Source organism: Schistocerca serialis, chromosome 5 (genome assembly GCF_023864345.2).
Source record: "Schistocerca serialis cubense isolate TAMUIC-IGC-003099 chromosome 5, iqSchSeri2.2, whole genome shotgun sequence".
NCBI classification, from domain to species: domain Eukaryota; kingdom Metazoa; phylum Arthropoda; class Insecta; order Orthoptera; family Acrididae; genus Schistocerca; species Schistocerca serialis.
This window is the reverse complement of record NC_064642.1, coordinates 237,137,462-237,158,693: the sequence shown is the minus strand read 5'-3', so window position 1 is coordinate 237,158,693 and position 21,232 is coordinate 237,137,462. Positions and strand designations below refer to the sequence as shown.

Sequence of the window (21,232 nt, the reverse complement as noted above, 5' to 3'; positions counted from 1 at the left end):
ATTTTTTACGACTCAAAGGTAAAGATGAATTGCTCTTGCAGACTACTACTTGTTTCTTCTGGTAGAGGTAATTTTTGGATCGCCAGATATATTTCTGACAATGGGCTGCAATATTTAGTGATGATTCATTCACATCTCAATCCTCATTTCAACAGCATATTTCTCAGCATGGAATAGACATGGTACTGATACAGTGAAATTTTGGTTTTGTCATGTTGGTACAGATTGTAGCCTAAGTGGGTGGTGCAGTAGAGAGGCCTTGGACTCATATGCAGGAGGATGGCAATTCAAGTCATCATTCAGATTTAGGTTTACTGTAATTTCCCTCATTACTTAGGAGAATGCCATGATGGTTCCTTTGAGAGGACACAGGCCAATATTCTACGCTATGCTTTCCTAAACTAATGACCTTGTAGTCAACAGTAAGTACAACTGTTACTTTCCTTTTTTGGAACAGGTTTCATAATAAGCAAAGTCGAATATCAACTTGATCTGCAGAATAATTTTATTCAATTGTTTTTGAAATAGTCATATTCCAGATGTCTTGCACAAATTTAAAACTGGTAATCCCTTGCGCCACAATTCATTTCTTTCTTTTGGATGCTTTATTGCCAATGGAAATGCATCAGCAGTAGTTGTAGGCTCGTAAGGAATCAGTTAGAAAATCGGGACAGCTGTATTCAAATGTGCCTTTACTTCCCCCGAAGCTGGTCCATATTAAGGACATCTCAAAAATGCAACCACACATGGAAACTTTGGAACTCACAGTCTTGTTCATGTTTTAATCCATCTAAACAGATTCCATTGTTTTTAGGCTGTAACAGGAATTCTTATTATTGATAAGCTTCTGTGTATTATGCAAGTGTTCTGAACCAACTGGGGGAAAAGAAGTGATAGAAGGTGTGGATTAATAAATTTTTTGAACATTTATTCTATTCACAAGGTTTTAGGGGTTAAACCCATTTCCTGGAAAATTTCTGGTTAAAATGCTTATCATAAAAAGGGAATGGATTAAAAAAACAACAAGCTTTTACAAAAAAAGCAAAGGTTTTTATTGACAGGCTGAGTAATTTTCTTCTTGAAATCATAATCGTATGTGAAACATAAGCATTCTTTAAAAATATCTTGGTATTGCTTGAATCAGGTGCTACAAAAACAGTTCTACCTCTGTGTCACCAGTTATGTGGAGGGTTACTACAGCAGCACACTGCACTGCCGCACAGGACCAATCTTATTATGACAAACACTAGCTCTGACACGTATTGAGATGCACAATATCCACTATAACATAGCCTACCCTTGCATGATCTGTCGCAGACAGCAAGTAATCCGCTACTGCTCTTACTACCCATCCAGACTGTCACAGAGGTTTCTTTTCCCCATGGTGCCTGCCTTGGCACTTTTTTCCCTCTAACCTTATAACGGCTACTCTTCATCACTTTCATCCACTTCTATCACATCAATAGAACCTTGTTAGTGGATAATCCTACCCAGATGCATGGACATCATCATGGCCCCACATCCCATGAACTCCTCAATTTGCAATTAACAATACAGAGGTGACAGCAGATCTACTGAGTTAGTCACCATATCGGTGTGGGAGTGCAGGGGCTCCATCCTTTATAAAGAGGAGGGCTACTACGATTTTCACTGTCTACCTGATGGAAAGCCACCAAATGCTTATGCACTGTGATCATGATTTGTGGAACATCCTTCAGTAACAAAAACAAGTACCCAGTCATAAATTTTACAATATGTTTGCTGGGAACTTCTGTATTTTAGAACATTTATTTTTGCAATTATGACACAAGAATAATGCATGGATATGCATAGAAATCCAACAGAAGAGTCATTAAAATGCCTCTTCGTAAGTTCACGTATTTTGCTTATGTCTTAAAATTCTTTAAAACAATGACATTTCATGGGCATTTTCTTTTGCAGATTTTATAAAATGTGTTGCACTACAAAACAATTGTTTCACTAAAAGCTGTAGCTAAATAAGAACAAAACTCGTTTGCCCACATTTGTTTAAAATAGTTTATTTGCATAATTAATTACATATTTTCATTTTACACAATATATTTATAATTTCTTCAGTCTTTAAATGGCAAAACCAAACTTTGTGAGGGGACATTCTGCTTTAAAAAGTAACAATGTCACATTCATGTACACACACACACACGCACACACACACACACACACACACACACACACACACACACACACACACTCACTCTCTCTCTCTCTCTCTCTCTCTCTCTCTCTCTCTCTCTCTCTCTCTCTCTCTCTCTCTCTCCCCCCCCCCCCCTCCAAATAATTTAACTTTTGTTATTTTCACTTCATGTACAAAAGCAGCTGTTCTCTACTAGCCAACAGCAGAAAATTCAGTGATAAATTCTGGAAAAAAAAAAGCTTATAGGGAAATTATCTTGATCTTCTCGGAAACTTCAACTTTTTTCATTTACAAAAATGTCTTCCCTTTTGCAAAAATATCTTCCCTCTGTGTATCTGTACATTACAAAGTTGGATGATATCGACAAAGTATTTGGTACTGTAAACCGGGGTGACTTTGTGCCGCGCAGGTTACTTTGTTCCACCCACACTTTCTTTCGAACAAATGTGTCCTGGCAGTTCCGGGTGTTCCCAACAGAAGTGCTGATGTACTCTGAACATAGCTGGATAGTGATGCCATCTGCTGGTGTGTTTGTCATTTATGTCATGCTTCTGACATTCCCACCTGATCGTCTCAACTGTCTTGAGTGTTTAGCAGTGTGAGCGTGTTTGTCGAAAAATTTGTTACAGAAGGAAGAATTTCAGCTTGCTGTGGTTAGTATATTGTTTTCCTACATTATTCATTAGTCTGCTGCCACAGCATGATAGTTTTGTCACTGATGGTTTCTGCACATTAGTGAGATTTATTTTGGGAGTGACTTTGTGGCATGTTTCCACAAAGGCTTTGGGTGATTTTTCTATTATATACTGCACCTGTACTCATAAGACAGATTTTCTGTGTATGATTCTGTTGGAGAAAATGCCATGAACATACAAAAAAGCTACTGGTTGCTGTCCCTATGCCAACTACACTGATGATATGTTGGAGAATGCCCTTACAGAAATTCGTGATAAGAAAATTTCAGTTCGTACAGCAGCAAATAAACATGGTATTCACAAAAATACCCCCATGAACAAGTTACATGGGAAACATAATGCACAGATTGGTTGGCAAACTGTGTTTAGTAAAGAAGAGGAAGATATGTTTGCTTCACATGCTGTGAGGATGTGTGATTATGGTTTCCCACTTTCATTGCTCGATTTACGGTTTACTGTAATAGCATATCTTGACAGAGAGGGACGCAGAGTGTTATCTTTTCAAAATAACTTGCCAGGCAGAGAATGGGCTAAGTCTTTTCTGGCAAGCCACAATGACAAAATAAGTAGCAGGTTTGCCCAAAACATCACTAGGGCTAGAGCAGATGTTGATGAAGTGACAGTCAATGAATATTTTGATCACTTGTCAAGGGAGCTAGAAGGCATTCCTCCATCACATGTATGGAATTACAATGAAACAAACTTGGTAGATGATCCAGGGACCAAAAGAGTTGTTACCAAACATGGTGCAGAATATCCAGGAAGGATTTGCAACACATCAAAGGCATTTACATCTCTAATGATGTGTCGTAATGCTGAAGGGACACTAGCACTTCTATACATAGTTTACAAGTCAGAGAAGCTATGGAGCACCTGGACAGAAAATGGACCTTCCCATGCCAGATATTACAGGACAAAATCTGGGTGGTTTGATTACGAATGCTTTGAGATTGGTTTTCTCACCTGTTGCTGCCAATTGTAAAAAAGCAGGATGTTAAAAAAATTGTAATTGGTGACAACTTGAGCTCCCATTTAAACACAGAGGTCTTAAGGTTGTGCAGAGAGAATAACACTGCTTTCATTGCTCTGCTTCCCAACTCCACACACCTTCTTCAACCTCTTGATGTTGCTTTCTTTAGACCAGTAAAACGTCAGTGGAGACAAATTTTAGATGAGTGGAAAGATACAACAAGAGGATCCAGATGCAGTACTATACCAAACGAGAGCTTTCCTTCTCTTTTGAAGAAGCTAATGCAAAAGATTGAGGAGTCTGGATGCAACAGTTTAAAAATTGGTTTTAGGAAGGCTGGTATGTTTCCACTAGACAGAAATGTTGTGCTGTCTCATTTACCTTCCAACCTTGAGGTTGGTAACATTCGAAGCTTGGTATAAGAGAGTTTTAATAAACATTTGCAGAACACGAGATGTGATATAGTAACACCAACTACAGAAAGGCAGAAATGCCTCAATGTTCCCCCTGGTAAAAGTATTTCATATGAAGAATTGGTTGAGGCTAAGGGAGGTTGTGACACACAGTCATTGTCACCCACACCAGAGGTTTCAACATCTAGCAAATCTGTGGGTAAAAATAAAAAGAAGAGACCATCAAAAGCAGACTGTTCAAGTGACAGCAGTGAAGAAGAAAACATTATGTACCGGATAGCAGTAGTCACATGTCCGTAGACAGTGAAACGGAAACAACACTTACAACAGAGTCTGCATCTGTGCATGAATCCTATAGTAATCATGCACTATCTTTAACATCTTCTAAAACTCTCTTTACAGGGGACTATGTGATTGTGCAATATGAGGAAGAGCTGTTTTCTGGGCAAATTACAACAACTGAAACTGACTCCACTTGTGTGAATGTTTTTCAAAAATGTGGTTTGTTTTGGAAAAGGCCAAAATGAGAGATAAAATTTTTCATTCATATGCAAATATTCTTCAAAAAATTAAGACTCCAGAGAAAAAGTCGAAAAGAGGAGTCTTCTGTCTCCCTGAATTGAAAAAAGTATGGGACCAGTAACTTTGTAAAGTAAAAATTGTTACAATATGTTAATTATGTAATAAAATATAATTATTTTGGATCTTATTACCTTTCATTGTCACAAAGATACACTGAAGGTTGGTGTCATTAGGACACCCACTGTTTAGCATTGAAAATACCAAGAAGAAATCAGTGAAACAAAGTAACCCCCCCATGTGGTGACTTTGTGTCAAGTTTATGACATTATTTATGGTAGAAAATTTTATTTCAGGAAATAAATAATACTTATATTGGATGAGGCATGTATTCATCTTATATACAGCTTCACAGTTTTTCACTAATATTTAACTAGAAAAAAGTTTTTTGGAGAAAACATTAAAAAGTGGCACAAAGTCACCCCGGTTTACAGTACGTAAATACCATAAGCAGCATTGCAATATTGTGCAGCTTCATGTAACACCATTTCTATCAATAAAAATGTGTCACAAAGATAGCACCTGTTCTTAGACAGATACATACAGTCAGCTAATACTAGATCATGTATTTTTTTTCACTGAAAGATTAAGAAACTGAAAGTAATACTATGCAACTAAGAAAATATCATAGAGGAGGGAGGAATCTGATAAAAGTTAGCTACTATAAAAATATAAACATACAATTATTTCTTATTCATCTCAAAAATTAATAAACAATTTCATCTTATTTATATTTAAAAATTACACTTAACTCACTAAAAGTCTCTGCGGAACTTGTTGAGATCAAAACATTTCACAGACATATTTGTACACTTTACAGTTAGAAAGAATGAAAAATCCTTAGCCCTTTCAAGATTTATCAGTAAGGCCCTTTCAAGATTTATCAGTAAGGCAAAGTTTTTGTTCCCAATCATCCAACAGATGTGTTTTGTAGCAGCTACAACCTGATTCTTCTGAACTGGATATGTGTAGATCACTCCATTTTTCTAACAAGTCATCCAGTACACAGCCATCATCCAGATGTTCAGAGCTGAAAATGCTTAAATTTTCCCATTCATCTAATAACTCACGTGGCAAACAGTTGCTAGGAGGTTCATCCAATAGACTGCTATAATCTTGCTCTGCATTAGATGTGCTTGCACTGTCTTCTTCTTTGTAGCTTTCCATAAACTCTTCAAATGAAACTGCAGTTTCTAGTGTGTCAGTAATATGACTAAGATAAGCCATCCTTGCTGCAGTGGAACAATGGGAAAGATCTGTGCTTTTTTGGACAGAACAACCGCTGATCATTACATCTTCTCCTAAGAGATGAGTTACATCACTCACGACCGGGACTTCCTTCGATTCTTCTTTGTTCTCCTCATATCTAATGTTATCTTTCTCAACTTCAGTAGCCACTACTGCATCAATTTCATCAAACAATGGATATTCGTTTGGAAGACTTGTGGAAGATGCATCACTGTGTTGCAATGGAACAGATGTTTTAGAGGAGCTCACTGCTGCTTCTTGGGGAACTTGAAAATTTTGTTTTACTCGTCTCGATCTGAGCATTAAGTTTCGGGTCAAAAAGTAAGGTGGGACTCTAGACAATGTCTTGCAATTCATTACACTTATTATACTGCTCATTATATATTTTCCAGCTTGACTGCTTGACTGTGACTTTAAGTCAAAGGCAAATTTGTTAAAAATATTGTGTTTCCAACTTCTGGTATTATTTTTTCGTTTCACTTTATGTAGGTGACTCTGTGGGTCATTAATTGCATTAACGAATTTTCTTCTTCCAGATATTGTATCCAATTTGTTTTTATGAGAGCCACTACAGCTTACATCTCTTATCCACTTGCTCTCCCGTGTCTTTTTTTGCCCACAGAAAATTTTGAATTTCTGAACTGGTGTCCTCTGGAATGGATGTTCTTTGATGGGAGACTTTCCTTCAACAACAACAGAAACACCTGGTTCTGTGGTAATCCTTTCTTTTAGTATTCCCATAATTTTAAAATTATGTTGTTGTTCTAGAGTGTAATCAGAGAGGAAAAAGTTAATGACACTGCTTGAAGCACTTTTGTGATTGTTACATTTCATTGTACTCTCATTTATCCTCAACACAATTCTCTTACAAGCACTATTTAATCCACTTTCAATACTTTCACAAAAACACATGCGATGAGAAATCCCTGCCTCAAACAAAAATGATAAATGTGTGTTAAACGATGACAATTTTAAATCTGAAAGGATGTTTTGTTTCTTAGGTACCATCTTAATAATAGTATATGCATTCTGCCTAGACAGTTCATTCATTATTTTAACAGCCTGAAACTGAGCTGTGTGATACCTGAGAGGATGAAAATTATTACAGTTCAGAACCAAATTTCTTAAGAAATGGAGGCATGCCAGTAGAACTGTAAAATAGGCTTTATTTTTTTCTTTGAAGACATGGCTCGTCCGACGAGAAAAATCTTCTACACAGCATGCTGTGTTATCTTCGTCAGTTCTATGCCTGGAGCAGCTTTTCCCAGTGAATACATCTGCAAGCACAGAAAATCATAAAAGTTTATATTAACGAATTAGTAAACAAAGTTTATACTAGCAAATGAAATACACATGTATATAATTTCTTTTATTATTATTATTATTATTATTATTATTATTATTATTAGTCTGTTGACAAGCACTTAACTCTTTATACCCTCAATGTGATGAGTGATGATAAATGACATAACACATAGACAGCAGTCAGTTATTTTTGAAGCCTGGATGGAATAACAATATGAACTGGTCAGACTACTCTACACCTCGTACAGGAAGCTCTGAGCAGCAGGCAGGCACATTAAAAGCAGAAAGCTGGATATTATTCAGCTATTAGGGACAGTCCTTCATCAGATGAAAGAGAGGACAGAGGTCATTGAGTGTGTGTGTGTGTGTGTGTGTGTGTGTGTGTGTGTGTGTGTGTGTGTTAATTCATCTGATGAGGTACTTTGTCTGACTAGCTGAATAAGATCCAACAGAGTATTTTTAATGTGTCTTTCTGTCATTCAGTGCCTTCTCTATGTGGTGAGCAGCAATCTATTACAATTACAATATTATATGGGCAGAGAGAATTTCTACTTCCAAGTAGTGGCCCATAACCCTCCCCATTTCCTAAATCTCACCCTCTTCCTTTGCCATCAAATCCTTCTACCAGAAAAAAAGAGCCACTGGCTCTGAAAGCTTACACATTTACATATCTTTTATACGTGTTTTCTCCAGCCATTGCTTACAGAGTAGACTTTTTTTTATCTATCCGCATATTGTAGACTCTAGGAGGAGGGGGAGGGGGGGATAAAACCGACACACTACGAAGGAATTATCGAACAGGATAGAAATTGATAGAAGTGAAGTGCGTGCACGGACAAACAAATGATTACATTTTCAGAAAAATTGGATGATTTACTCAAGAGAAAGAGCTTTACGAACTGAGCAAAACAATAACGCAATGATCTACATCTGGCCGTTATGCAAGCAGTTATTCAGCTTGGCACTGATTGACAGAGTTGTTGGCTGTCCTCCTGAGGGATACCGTGCCAAATTCTGTCCAACTGGCATGTTAGATCATCAAAATCCTGAGCTGGTTGGAGAGTCCTGTCCATAATGCTCCCAATTTTCAATTGGAGGGAGATCTGGCAACCTCACTGGCCAAGGCAGAGTTTGGCAAGCATGAAGACTAGCAGCAGAAACTCTCCCCATGTGTGGTCAGGCATTATCTTGCTGAAATGTAAGCCCAGGATGGCTTGCAATGGACAACGGAACAGGACATAGAATGTCATTCATGTACTACTGTGCTGTAAGGGTGCTGCAGATCACAGCCAAATGGGTTGTGCTATGAAAAGAAATGGCAACCCAGACCATCACTTCTATTTGTCAGATCATATGACATGTAACAGTAGGGTTGGGATCCCACTACTGTCTGGGGCATATCAAGACAGGTCTTTGCTGGTCATCGGGGCTGAATTCAAAGCTAACTATCGCCCGCCATATGGCTTGCCAACCAGGAGTGCTGGGCCTGGGGTGTCACTTCTTTTCATGGTAGGGCCCCTTTGGTTGTCATCCATGGCACACTTGTAGCACAGCTGTACGTCAAGGATAATCTATGACCCTTTTGTTGCTCTCATGGCAAGCTATCCTGTGCTTACATTTCAGCATGATACTGCCTGCCCACATGACAAGAATTTTTACTGCTTGTCTTTATGCTTGCCAAACACTACCTTAGCCAGCAAGGTGCCAGATCTCTGCCCAATTGAGAACGTTTTAAGCATTATGTGCAGGACCCTCCAACCAACTCGGAATTTTGATGATCTAACCTGCGAATCAGGCAGAATTTGCCACAATGTCCCCTTCAAAGGACGCCCAACAACACTATCTATCAATGCCAACCTGAATAATTGCTTGATTCAGGCCACAGGTGCACCAATGCATTACTGACTTGCTCAATTTCTGAAGCTTTCTCTTGAATGAATTATTCGATTTTTCTGAAATTATAATCATTTGTTTGTCTGTATATGTACTTCACATCTACCAATTTCCATCTCATTTGGATAATTCAGTCATGGTGTGTTGTCTTATTTTTGTCTTGGAGTATATTTTCAAACATCATTTACCTTCATTACTCTGTTATAAATGTTATTAAAGTTATTTTACTGTATTTTTCCAGCCTTGGGTCACATAAACAGAATCACTAGACTTCTTAGAAAATCATCCACAGCTGATCTGAATATCTTACATAGTAACTTGTCAAAGTTATGTATTCGGATCACTACTTTGTAATAAGTAGAATTCAGTTATGACATCATTAGTGTTACTTCGAACCCGTATAAATGCATTTTTTTTTTAATTTATTTTTTTTATTTATTTTTTTTTAGTTGGTAGTTGTTTGAACAGATAATATGTTTACAAAACAACCTTATCCCCTTCAAAATTCTCTCCGTGACAACTAATACATTTCTCCCACCTGTGCTTCCACTGAAACATTTTTTGAGTCATCTTTAGAAATGGCTGCTTCAGTGCTGTCAAATCAGTGTCTTTTCACATCTATTTTCACACGTGGAAATACAAGAAAGTTGCATGAATCCAGGTCAGTCAAGCAAGTTGTGTGGGACAACAGAACCATGCCATTTGTAGCCACAAACTGTCTAACAGAGATGGCTGTGTGTGCAAGAATGTTGTCATGGTGGAAGAACCAGTCTCCTATTTGCTACAAATTGCTGGACCAAGCTCCAATCTCTCAAACTTTGTCAATATTTTTGTCATCAGTCGATATGTTGCCATTCTTAAATCAAGCAAACTACTTGTGCCACTTGAGTTTTTCCCGTAGCGTCTTGGTAATCTGTTTTCAACATTAAAACCCTTTCCGCAGAGTTTCTAACGAGTAGAAACAAAATTTCACAGCTGCACATTGTTCACTTAAACCTGCCATCATAAAGAATGAAACAAGAATAAAACAGTGCTAGCGAAAACAGTCACTGCAGATGTACAGAACAAGCCAGGTCAACGACACAGGTGACACTGAACTGGCAATGAGTTGCGCTATACATGCCTATCAGCAGAAATGCATCCTACACAAGCTCAAACTTTGCCAAGCGCCATGTTAATCATCCCCCCCACCATTTCATAACTTGGATTAGAGACCTGCTGCAAATGTGTTGTAAATGAAAACACGCAATATTTTAATGGAAGCCATCACAGTGTAAGCACCAGCAACATCAATCCTGAAATCTAACATGAATAAGCAAACTAACACTGTTGTGGAAGTAAAGATAGGAAATTATATTAAGTGTAATAATTCTGGCAATAACTATTAAAGTTAACTTAAAATGCGATCTTCATGTAGATTCCTTACAGAGAAAATATTATTGAAGTGCACTATAGACTGCATATAATTAATCATATTCTTCAAAAATTAATGAATGTACTGAAATATGGGCTGCAACAAACCAAGATAACAAACAGGATATTGGATCTTGAAATTATTTCAATAAAACAGTCTTTTACATACGTACATTGCTTATATTTCGATTGAGACCAGCTTTGGACAGCAGGAGCATGTAGTGTGAAGTAGGCCGTGCGTACAAGACTTTCCTATGGCAATATGTCTGGTCTGTGTAACAGAACTATTACTAACAGGTGTGAGAATCATCTGTGGGAGTGAACTTAAAGAATCTTGCCAAAGTTATTTCGAAAAATTGTTTTTCAATGTAATTAATATTCACAGTACACCCAGGCATGAACTCTTAACTTAGCAAGAACCAAAGAGAAATACCATATTAACAGACATAGGGTAGCACCAGATGGGAAGAATTCATTGTACACTAGAATCAGATCAGTAAATGAGTTGCCTAGTACCATTTTAAAATCTTGCAATGCAGAATCTGACAGTTATCTTCGAAAACTAAAAACTTATTACCAATAACACTATTTTATCCCTAAAGGGTACTATTACTTTATGCACAACAAGAGGCCATGCAAGTAAAAAATTTCCTGCACAATATTAAGTAATAGTTCTTTAACAGAGACTAAAGATACTGCTATAAGAACTTCCTGTTAATTTTTTTATTAAATATTTCAGCATGATGTCATAAAAATGCTATCATTACCAGTTTCAACTTATTGCCAAGTCATCGTCATCATCAGAAAATGTAATGTACTTCTTTGAAAGGAGTGAACAATAAAGCAATAAACAGGAAAGTAATCTTATGTTCATGAAATATTCATAGAACTGAATTTGTAATGTGTCTATAAGTTGTATCATTTGCCACTTTTGGGCACATTCAAAATGAAAATCATCCACTACTAGATCAGAGCAGTGGGGAGAGGAGGGGGGGGGGGGGGGGGGGGCACTGGTTGGTTATCACTATTTGATGCACAATGTAAATAAGTTGTACATTACCATACTTTATACTTCTTGGCAAAATATAATATTTTTCATTAATAAATTTCATTGTGCAATTACAATATCAAGGACCTCATCATTGGCAATAAACTTGGAATCTGCAAAATTTGTGCTGCCAGTGACATGCTAAATGACAAAGCTTGTGTATTAATAAGACTGTTCAAGGAGAGCAGGAGGAATACAAATGATGAACCACACCAGCGCTTGCTGCCTAAAATCAGGACCTAGTGTAAGAGGACACAAGAGTTACGTAAAATGACACAGAAAATACAATTACATATAGATCTAGGAGCAAGTTCACACTTAGTTGTCAGCAAAATTGTGTTAGTGCACTCCTGAGTCTTTGCAAAAATGTCTTCTGAAGTTGAGGGTTAACCTCAACTACTAGCCTTGGGTTTGTTACAAATGAATATCACAAATGTCCATCTTTTGCAGGATCCCAGAGCAAATCCTTAGCTCAAACATTATGACATTCCAGGAGCAAAAGAAGTTTCTCTCAAATAATCAGGCTCCAGTCAGGACAAGCCACCACAGTGGAAAACAACTTGCTTTATTCACATGTGTTATTGCAAATAGTAGACCCAAATGAACTAGAGGAACTAATTGCAACAGGACGGCACAGCCCATATGAAAATGTATTAGAGATTCTTGGGAAACTGTCAATGCTGTTCTCACAAAAACTTGGTAAATTTAGAGAACTGGTGTTTGAGCACGACCAAGCAACATTTCTGCTTCCACCATGACATTTATTGTGCAGGGATCAAAATAGAAAGACAAGTGGGATAGTGAGTATACAGAGTCGTGTAGACAGTCATCTTTCCCACTGCTCAATATACAAATGGAATAAGATGTAAATTTGCCAAAACTGGTATGATGAACTCTTTATTGAACTGTGTACAGTGGCTTGCATAGAGATAGAGAGGGGGGGGGGGGGGGGGGCTCGCCACAATTTGAAATGTAGTAGGGTGGAGGCTGCTACACTTGCTACAATTCTACTCCTTACATAATTTTTTTCCCCTTTTCCATTATGTGATACAGTACATATGCTATCATTATGTAAAGTGATTGATTTCTCATTTCATTTCTTAGTCAGAAAACTTCATAGTTCATTAAGTAGCTTCATGATTTCTAACAACAATGTAAATAATTTAGTGAAATGGATATTTAGTGTTTCTGATCTCTACAGAACACGTGTGAATTCATATTTCCAATGAGTAAACAGGTAATTGTTTGTAAAATAATGTAACTTTGTTATAATTTTGTTGGCCTAGAAAACGCATTTGGTTCTCCAAATAATGTGCTAATAAAGAAATTGAGTTAATCAAGAAAACTGTGAATCTTTGATTTTTACATGTAGTTCAGTAAATCCCTGCAGAGGTATACATTGTATGAAGTAAGTAGTTCATCTGACTTCATTAAGTTTACAAATGTCTAACATGTAGTTAAAAAATTATCATTTGATTCATTTTAATGCCATCAGTATTAAATTTGACCTTTTTATCCACTATAAAGTAAAATGTGGTTCCTGATTTCTCCAATTTCCTTACATTTGTCTTTAACTACAACAACTGAACAACACGTCAGACAGACCACACTTGGTAATCACTTGATCAACATCTCTTTGCCGGTCATCTAGCTTTTAAAAATTATTAAGAGTTTGCATGACAACAATGTCATGCAGTTACTGTGTTATATCTTTGTCGATAAAATTGGAACCCGTTTGTGACAGTGCACTGCAAAAATACAGCAACTGTCAGAATACTTTGTACTGCGTGGCTACTGAATTTTATTAATATAAGAAGTGGTGTCACTGGAAAGAAAGGGAGTAACTTTACTAAGAGTAATATTACGACTATGCACAAGGTGTGGTGTCAGGCGGACATGAGAAAGTGTGCTCACACTCTGTATGAAGCCAGACGTTTTGAAAGCCTGCTTCTTCACTGCAGCAATCAACCATTTGCAATAACACAGCTCATTCTGTCATATATTAAGCAGATGATACAATGCTAGGTACCACACATCGGAGAATCTCAGATCTGAACAGGATAACAAAAGAAACTCTTGATAGAGCCTTGGACTGGTTTTCAGCTAATAAACTCATGCGTTAATCCCGATAAAACCCGACAACTCCTAATGGCAATGTCTAATAAAATAGAAGTGAGTGGAACTTATACTTTACATTGACTCCAGACTCTGCTGGGAGGAACACATCAATCACGTAAGTGAAAAAGTATCTCGCATATCCTACCTCATTTTGAAGTTAAGGGATTTGGTGAGCTTGGATTATCTTAGGGTGACACACATTGGGGACTATTCCAGTCACACATGTCGTATGGTCTGTTTGTATGGGGACACTCCCCTCACATCAAGAATATTTATATTAAAAAAATAATAAAATGGAGGGGGGGGGGGGAGGGGGGGAGTTCCTACATGTAACGTGTATAACAGACACAAGGAGCACTGTTGCTGTCCTTTTTCCTGGCTCAGAATATTCAATACATATTTTCTGTGCGTCAGAATATAAAGAGAGACAAGTGCTGTCTTTTACTTGCCTCCCATTGTGATTACAGTACTGGATTGGGTATTGTCGGAACGAGTTGTACCTAATTTAAATCTCCAAATATTAATCAATGTACCTTAAAACAAATTTTCATTACTTTAAGGACTCTAAAGGAAAGTCACATGCAAAAATCAAGTGATTTGCAATGCAATCTCACAACTGAACATTCAGCATACAAAAGCATATAGATGCATTTCCTAAATCACACAAAAAATATGGAATCACATTCTACGGTAACTCTGCTGCAGTAAAGAGTACTTTTAGATTACAAAAGAGTGCTACAGAATCATTACTAGGAAGAGTGTTAGGAATTCATGCATGCTTCTGTTTAAAAAATTAAGCATTCCACAGTTGGACACACCTACAATCACTGACAGTTGTCTGAAAGGAGCCTATCAAATGAGGAAAAACTGTACAACAAACTTCCAAGAATTATAAAATCTGTCACAGATGATAAAACATCTGAGATATTTATAAGCATGTCTATGGCAGATGCTTTCTAGTTAACAAGACAATATTTTGATGACATGGAACTGTTTACACATATGTTTTTATTTCTTATTTTTAAAATAAATGTTCAACTCATGAATGTTTAGTAATTGCGTATATGAACCTCTTAAATATAATTTATATAACAGAATGTGCAAATATAAATGTATAGAGCTTAATATTAGGTTTAATTACGTCCAACATCATAAAATAATCATCATTGCACATGAGACAAGGGGAGGACAATAAACAAATAACTTAAGTTCTGACATATCAATGTCAAACAGAATGATACAGACCTCAAAGTCAAATTTCTGTCCACAGCGAAATGTGAGCAATTTAGCTGGACATTTGACTCAAATACATATTAAACACAAGCTGAAACCATGCTTAGCTTTGGATTCTCTGTGCCTGTATCAAAGGCACATGTTTGCAAGTCATACTGCAGCTCTGAGAGAAACGACCAGATTCCTTCTATCAATGCAGTGTGCAAAGACAGTTATGCCATCAGCCCATGTAGTGGCCATTTGAACAATATCCTCTTACCATTTGGGTCAACAACTGGGCTGATATAACTCTGCCATATACATTTTAAGACAGTTCATTCTGAATAACAGCAACAGGAGAGTCATCCCTGTTATAAAACTTTTTCCGATTTTTTAAATATTGGCAGTCTACAAATAAGCAAATTCCCTGCATTTTGAACTCTGTTCAGTGTTGTATTTTAATTTTGAACCTTACAGTATCTTATTTTTGGTGGTATTAGATGATTTGGTGGCAGCCAGGAAAGATTAAATCAGATAATCCTGAATGACATGACAGTAATCTGCAGCTCTGAATTTTCAGCTGAGGATAAAAAAATAAAACCATTCATGGTTCTTTTGTCATCAACAAAAATAAAAAATTTCTACAGCAAGCTATTAGGAAGTATACAACAAATTGTGTATTGTGACCTGGTATTAAATATGACCCCTCTGTCTTGGAGAGCAGAGATGCAGACAATAAGTGTGAAAGTTCCAAAGAGACTATTTTTAAACTTGTTATTATAATTATTGTTATTATATACTGCAACAAATAACACCACAGTGCTGTTTGCAGATAAGGTACAGTTGAACCAGAGTTCTATTTTCAATATGTGAAAGTGTTCTGAATATTGCAATTTAAAGCCATATTTACTGTTAATCAATTGTGACTGTTTCAAAAATATGAATAGGTTTTAACAAATACCACTGATAGTCACAAAACTTTTTGACTACTTAAATTATTTAATCAGCAACATGATTCGAGGTTAGATGGCATCAGGCTTCAGTGGCTGTAGAAAAACATCTAACACAAGTGCACATAGATAGTGAGAAACATTTAACATCTATGTGCACGTGTATTAAATGTTCTTTGTACAGCCACTGTAGCCTGATGATGAAATCTAACCTTGAAACATGTCACTAATTAAATAATTTAAGCAGTCAATAAATTCTGTGACTGGTAGCTATATATGCAAAATATTATGGATATTCTCATAATAAAGTTCAGTTTTCCACTAGTGATAAGTATAAAGTTTGTAAGAACAAAATGAAATCAGGACTAATTATTAATTTACCAAACAAATTATCATTAACACAAAAAAGTTACCCACTACACACAGGATTGATTGTGAGGAATGGCAAGAGAGAGTATTATAAAATATCCAAAAATCAACAATTTTCAGAAGTAAACAAGAAATGAATATTAGTGTCATTCTAAAGATGCTTGTCTTTTATGTTTGCATGGTTTGCACATTAGTGGCTGATAGTTTTTCAATACTGGACTATGTCTTCATGCTGTGATAAGTTTCATGGAAATCAATCAACTCAGTGACAGTGGATGAGCAGTTTAACACAGGACATGATTTTGCATTCCACTAGGAAGTTACACATATTAGGTCTCACACAAAAGAAATGAGAACCTTGGGTACTTACCAAATATGTTCTGTGATTACTTTGAAAGTATTACCCTCATGTTTTCATTTTATTATTTTCAAAGGAGAATTTTTATCTGTGGCTCTAGTGTATCTTCAGAAACAGCAGTTCCACATCTGCACACTACTGTTCTTATTTTATTTATTTGCATTTCATTCCTTGTCACTAGCATGTGACCCACAAAATGAAATATAAATAAAATAAGAACAATAAAGTGCAGTCATAGGACTGCTGTTACCATTAAAAATTAAAACCTATTTCAGTCCCCACTTTTTTACATTTGTTCCTTTCACTGGTCTAGAAAGCCCTGCATGTCGTTTTCTGGGAGCTTGTGGAACATGTCTGTCGTAAACCACTCATCTGGTACCACTGAGTAAATCTAATAGGATGAAAATTGTCAAAGCATAAGGATACATTTCAAGTTTAAAAAACAGTTGTGCACCACCATACCATGACAAACAGTTCCTTACTATTGCAAGCACTCCTTCCTTTCTTGGAAGATCATAACACCAACACCTCTTTTCCTATTCCAAAGTTTACAAAGCCACCATCCTTATTCAATTAACATATGAAGCCTTAACAAATAGAGATGTAAATTTCGCTTTTGTGCCCAACAGTCGTAGAACAAACTACATAACTGGCTGATGAAAATCCAATATTTCTGTGAGAAATATAAACGCAAATTTCTTTTTGTATTATCATTTCACATTGAGTACTCAATGAGTCTTCTTTGTCAGTGGAGACACACTCTCAGCAAAAATACTACTAGATGACGTTCACAACCAGTCATACGCAGATCCTTTTAAAGTACTTTCTGCCTGATTTTACATCTTAATTTCAGTACCACCATCCACACTGTGCATATTCTTTTTTAAAAACTTCTCACAGTGCTCTTGGAGTTTTTGTTCAAAATCTCTCCAGAATGAAGATTAACTTAAATTTGTATGTAATGATTTCAAAATAGTAAAGGAATAACTGCATGCATGTGTGTTTGTTTCTTAGCATAACAGTAGTGTCTTACAATAATAGCATGTTGCTGAAACTAGCAGCACTACACTGGAATGTCTACAGATTGTTCATGCTTAGTACTAACAGAACGTATCACAGCTTATCTTTCCCAAAACTTCCGCAGTAATGTAAATCAAACCATAAATTTTGTTTCTTGCTTTTCTTTACTGTACATCCTTGTATAAAAAAATTAAATTTGAACAATTCGGTACCTGCATTGCCATATCCAACAGTGTTATTGTGGCTATCAATTTATGGCTCCCAAGTTCAATCACAGCCACTATTAAGATATTATCATATTACTTATGTATTTCTCTCAGAGGATGACTGCAAGCAATCTTTTTAATCCACACTGTAGTACATTATACTTTATTTTTTCTGTCAGTCGTGGCGTAGAGAGCTATTCCAATTCAAATTTTATGTGACAATCTTTACTGGGAGTGCCCATGATGTCACATATTTGAGAACTTTGTTCTTATATATTGTACCAAGAGGAGTGACCATCTACACAGATGGATTGCACTAGTACACTGTGGTCCTAAATATGGAGGAGGAATTGTCAGTTAGTCTGATATAAAAAGAGGGTGGTGGGATTGGATAACATAAAGGATTCAGAGATTGACAGGGCTTTGGAAGGCAAACAAGACAGGAGGAATAGATAAATTCCCTCATAATTTTTAAAACCATTGAGAAACAAACCAAAGAATTACTCATGTTAGTGCACAGACCTGAGAGACTGGAGACATTCCTTGTTGTAAACACAATCAAGTCCAAAACCAAAAGCATGTTTGACTTTAGCACGTAAAGTACATTTATTACAGACACCAATGTACAGACAGAACAGGATAGTATCATGGATGGAGAGTGCCACTATTTATATAAACACTGAACATTCCACAATAAGCAAATGATACTAGCATAAATTTTGAGAACCTTCTAGGAATGATAACTACTAAATAACAAATATTTGCTGGTGACCAGTTTTGAACTGGTGACTTGCAGTGCGCCAGCCACTGACGCTTAACAATACGCCACATTGCATGCAGCACAGTTCACGCCATTGCTCCTTCTCCTGGAGAAACACTGACTTAATGTTTCAGAAGCTCTTATTGGAGCTGCTAAATCATCTTAGATCCAGAACTTGCCAGTGAACATCTATGTGGCAGCACTCGAGGATCCTCATGTTTGCATTGTGCTGTCACATACTCATCACTACGATCGGCATTGAAGGTAGCCCCTCCCATCAAAGCTTTGCGACTATTGAATGGGCCTTCATTTTCCACCAATGAGAAGGCCCCATTATTGATCAGTACCTCAGGACCGTAGGAGAGCTTTACAGGGAGGTCACAGAACTGTCTCTGTGCTTTTGCCTCCTTTACAAATTCTCAACCTTGCACATAACATCCGACAAGTAATAAGGCCTGAAGTCGGGTTTTAGTTCTTTCCTGGTAGTCCCTATAGGCATAAAAATTCATACCAAGTCTACTGAGCTGTATCTCACTGGATGGCGCTTGGTGATATAGCACTCTCGGTCCTTCTCCTGGGAATCCCTGGACCATACACAAGCCAGCTGTCTTCCTTCTTCAGTCCTGGTGACAATGTGTTTCACAATCATCCTGAATACTGTTCAGTTGAAACTGCAGCCTCACGACCGTACAGTGAAAGAACAGCATGAATTCCATAGTGTACTGCTTCACTGTATTACATACGTATGTCACAACAGACAGTACTGTACCCCAATCTCTCCATTTGACATCAGCATACAAAGGGAGCATATGCCAACATCTTATGAAAGACTTCTGTGAGGCCATTTGTCTGTGGGTGGTAGGCAGTTGTCATCCTGTAGAAGACGTTGCAACATTGAATTACCTCTTGTACTAGTCTCATCTAAACAACTTTTCCATAATCACAATCATCATATGGGGTCTGTGTACTTCAAATTGTCTTATACAAGAAACTCTGAAATTTTTGGAGCTTTACTGTCAGCAATGCAGTGGGAGGGGCAGTAAGTGCAGGCAATACCTGTTTGTCACTTTTGGGAACCTCCAAGAGATCAATTCCAATCTTGTGGTATGGGGTTGCTGCAGACGGAATTAGTTTATCAGGTGCCCCACAAGTAACCATGGCACGTGCTTCCATCACTGACATTGCTTACAGTGGCTCATATAGTTTTTAATGGATCAGCAGGGAACTTGGCAGTGGTACATACATCTGCCTCTGTCTAGAGTCTTCATGAATCCCAGGTGACAAGATACTGCTGCATAATGAAAACATTTAAGAACGGCTGGACATAAAAGATCTGGGACGATGAGACATTTCCGTCTCGCTTGATCACACGTTCTTCATTATTGACTGAATCTCTCCTTTGGTTGTTCCTCCTCCTTCAAGGCTTCTTTGGTTTTCAGCAGTCCTAGATATTCCCTCTGTTCAGCAGCAATGTCATTTAATGTAGCGATGACTGAGATTTCATCTATGCTGTTGCATCCTGCCAAAAGATTCCTTGAAAGGCAGTCAGCATATTTGTGTTTGTGCCCACTTTCACATATCACAGTGATGACATACTTCTGAAGCTTCAGTGACCCTCTAGACAATTGATACGATAGATCCTTCAGGCTAGTTAGCCAGCATATCTCAATGGTGGTCCATCACAATGGTGAATTGTTTGCCAAATAAATATGCCCGAAACTTATTGATAACCATAACAACTCTTACACACTCTTTCTTGATTGTAGAGTAGATCACCTCATACTCTTGAGTGCATTCTGGAAGCATAAGCTGTCACCTTTTCAGTAAATTTCTGAATTTGGATTAGAACTGCACCTATCCCATAACTGTTAGCATTGGTGTGAAAATCTATGTCATCATTCTTGTCATAATGCTACGGCTGGAGAAAATGTTGGTGCATTTTTAAGGACAAGGAGAGATCTTCCTCCCTCCTCGTTAGTTAGTTAGTTCTACTGATCAATAGCACGGAAAACTGTAATGTCGTGGAATGTGTCAAATGCACAAGAAATGCGCACAGGAAACTTTTAAGTTGTTTTTTTTTTTTTTTTCTTTTCTTTTTTCTTTCTCTTTTTTTTACATTACAGTGTTATATCTAAATATTTCTATTATCTATCCCATTCCCTTAAATGGCACCAAATGCATATATTGTATCTCCACATTTCTTTACTCATATTCAAGAATTCATCTATGGTATAGAAGGAGATGTCAAGGAGGTATGATTTCAATTTGTTTTTGAAACTATTACTGCTGTCTGTCAGACATTTTCTTTCATCTGGTAATTTATCAAAAAGTTTTATAGCAGCATATTTTACCCCTTTCTGTGCCAAAGATAGGTTAAGTAAAGGATAGTGAAGGTCTTCCTTTTTTCTGGTATTGTAATCATGAATGTTGCTGTTGATTTTAAACTGGTCCATGGTGTTGAGAAAAAATTTCATTACTGAGTAAATATACTGTGAAGCAGTT

General features: G+C 37.0%; 1 protein-coding gene across 1 annotated transcript in view; it reads right to left on the bottom strand.

Annotated features, from left to right (window-relative positions):
• Positions 1-1,028: 1,028 nt before the first annotated feature.
• Positions 1,029-21,232, bottom strand: part of LOC126481666 (negative elongation factor D) — a 209,027-nt gene continuing 188,823 nt past the window's right edge. Inside the window, exon 15 of the mRNA XM_050105594.1 lies at positions 1,029-7,355. Within this exon, the coding sequence (XP_049961551.1) occupies positions 5,704-7,355 (1,652 nt within the window). The 3' untranslated portion in view covers positions 1,029-5,703. The remainder of the gene's footprint in view (positions 7,356-21,232) is intronic.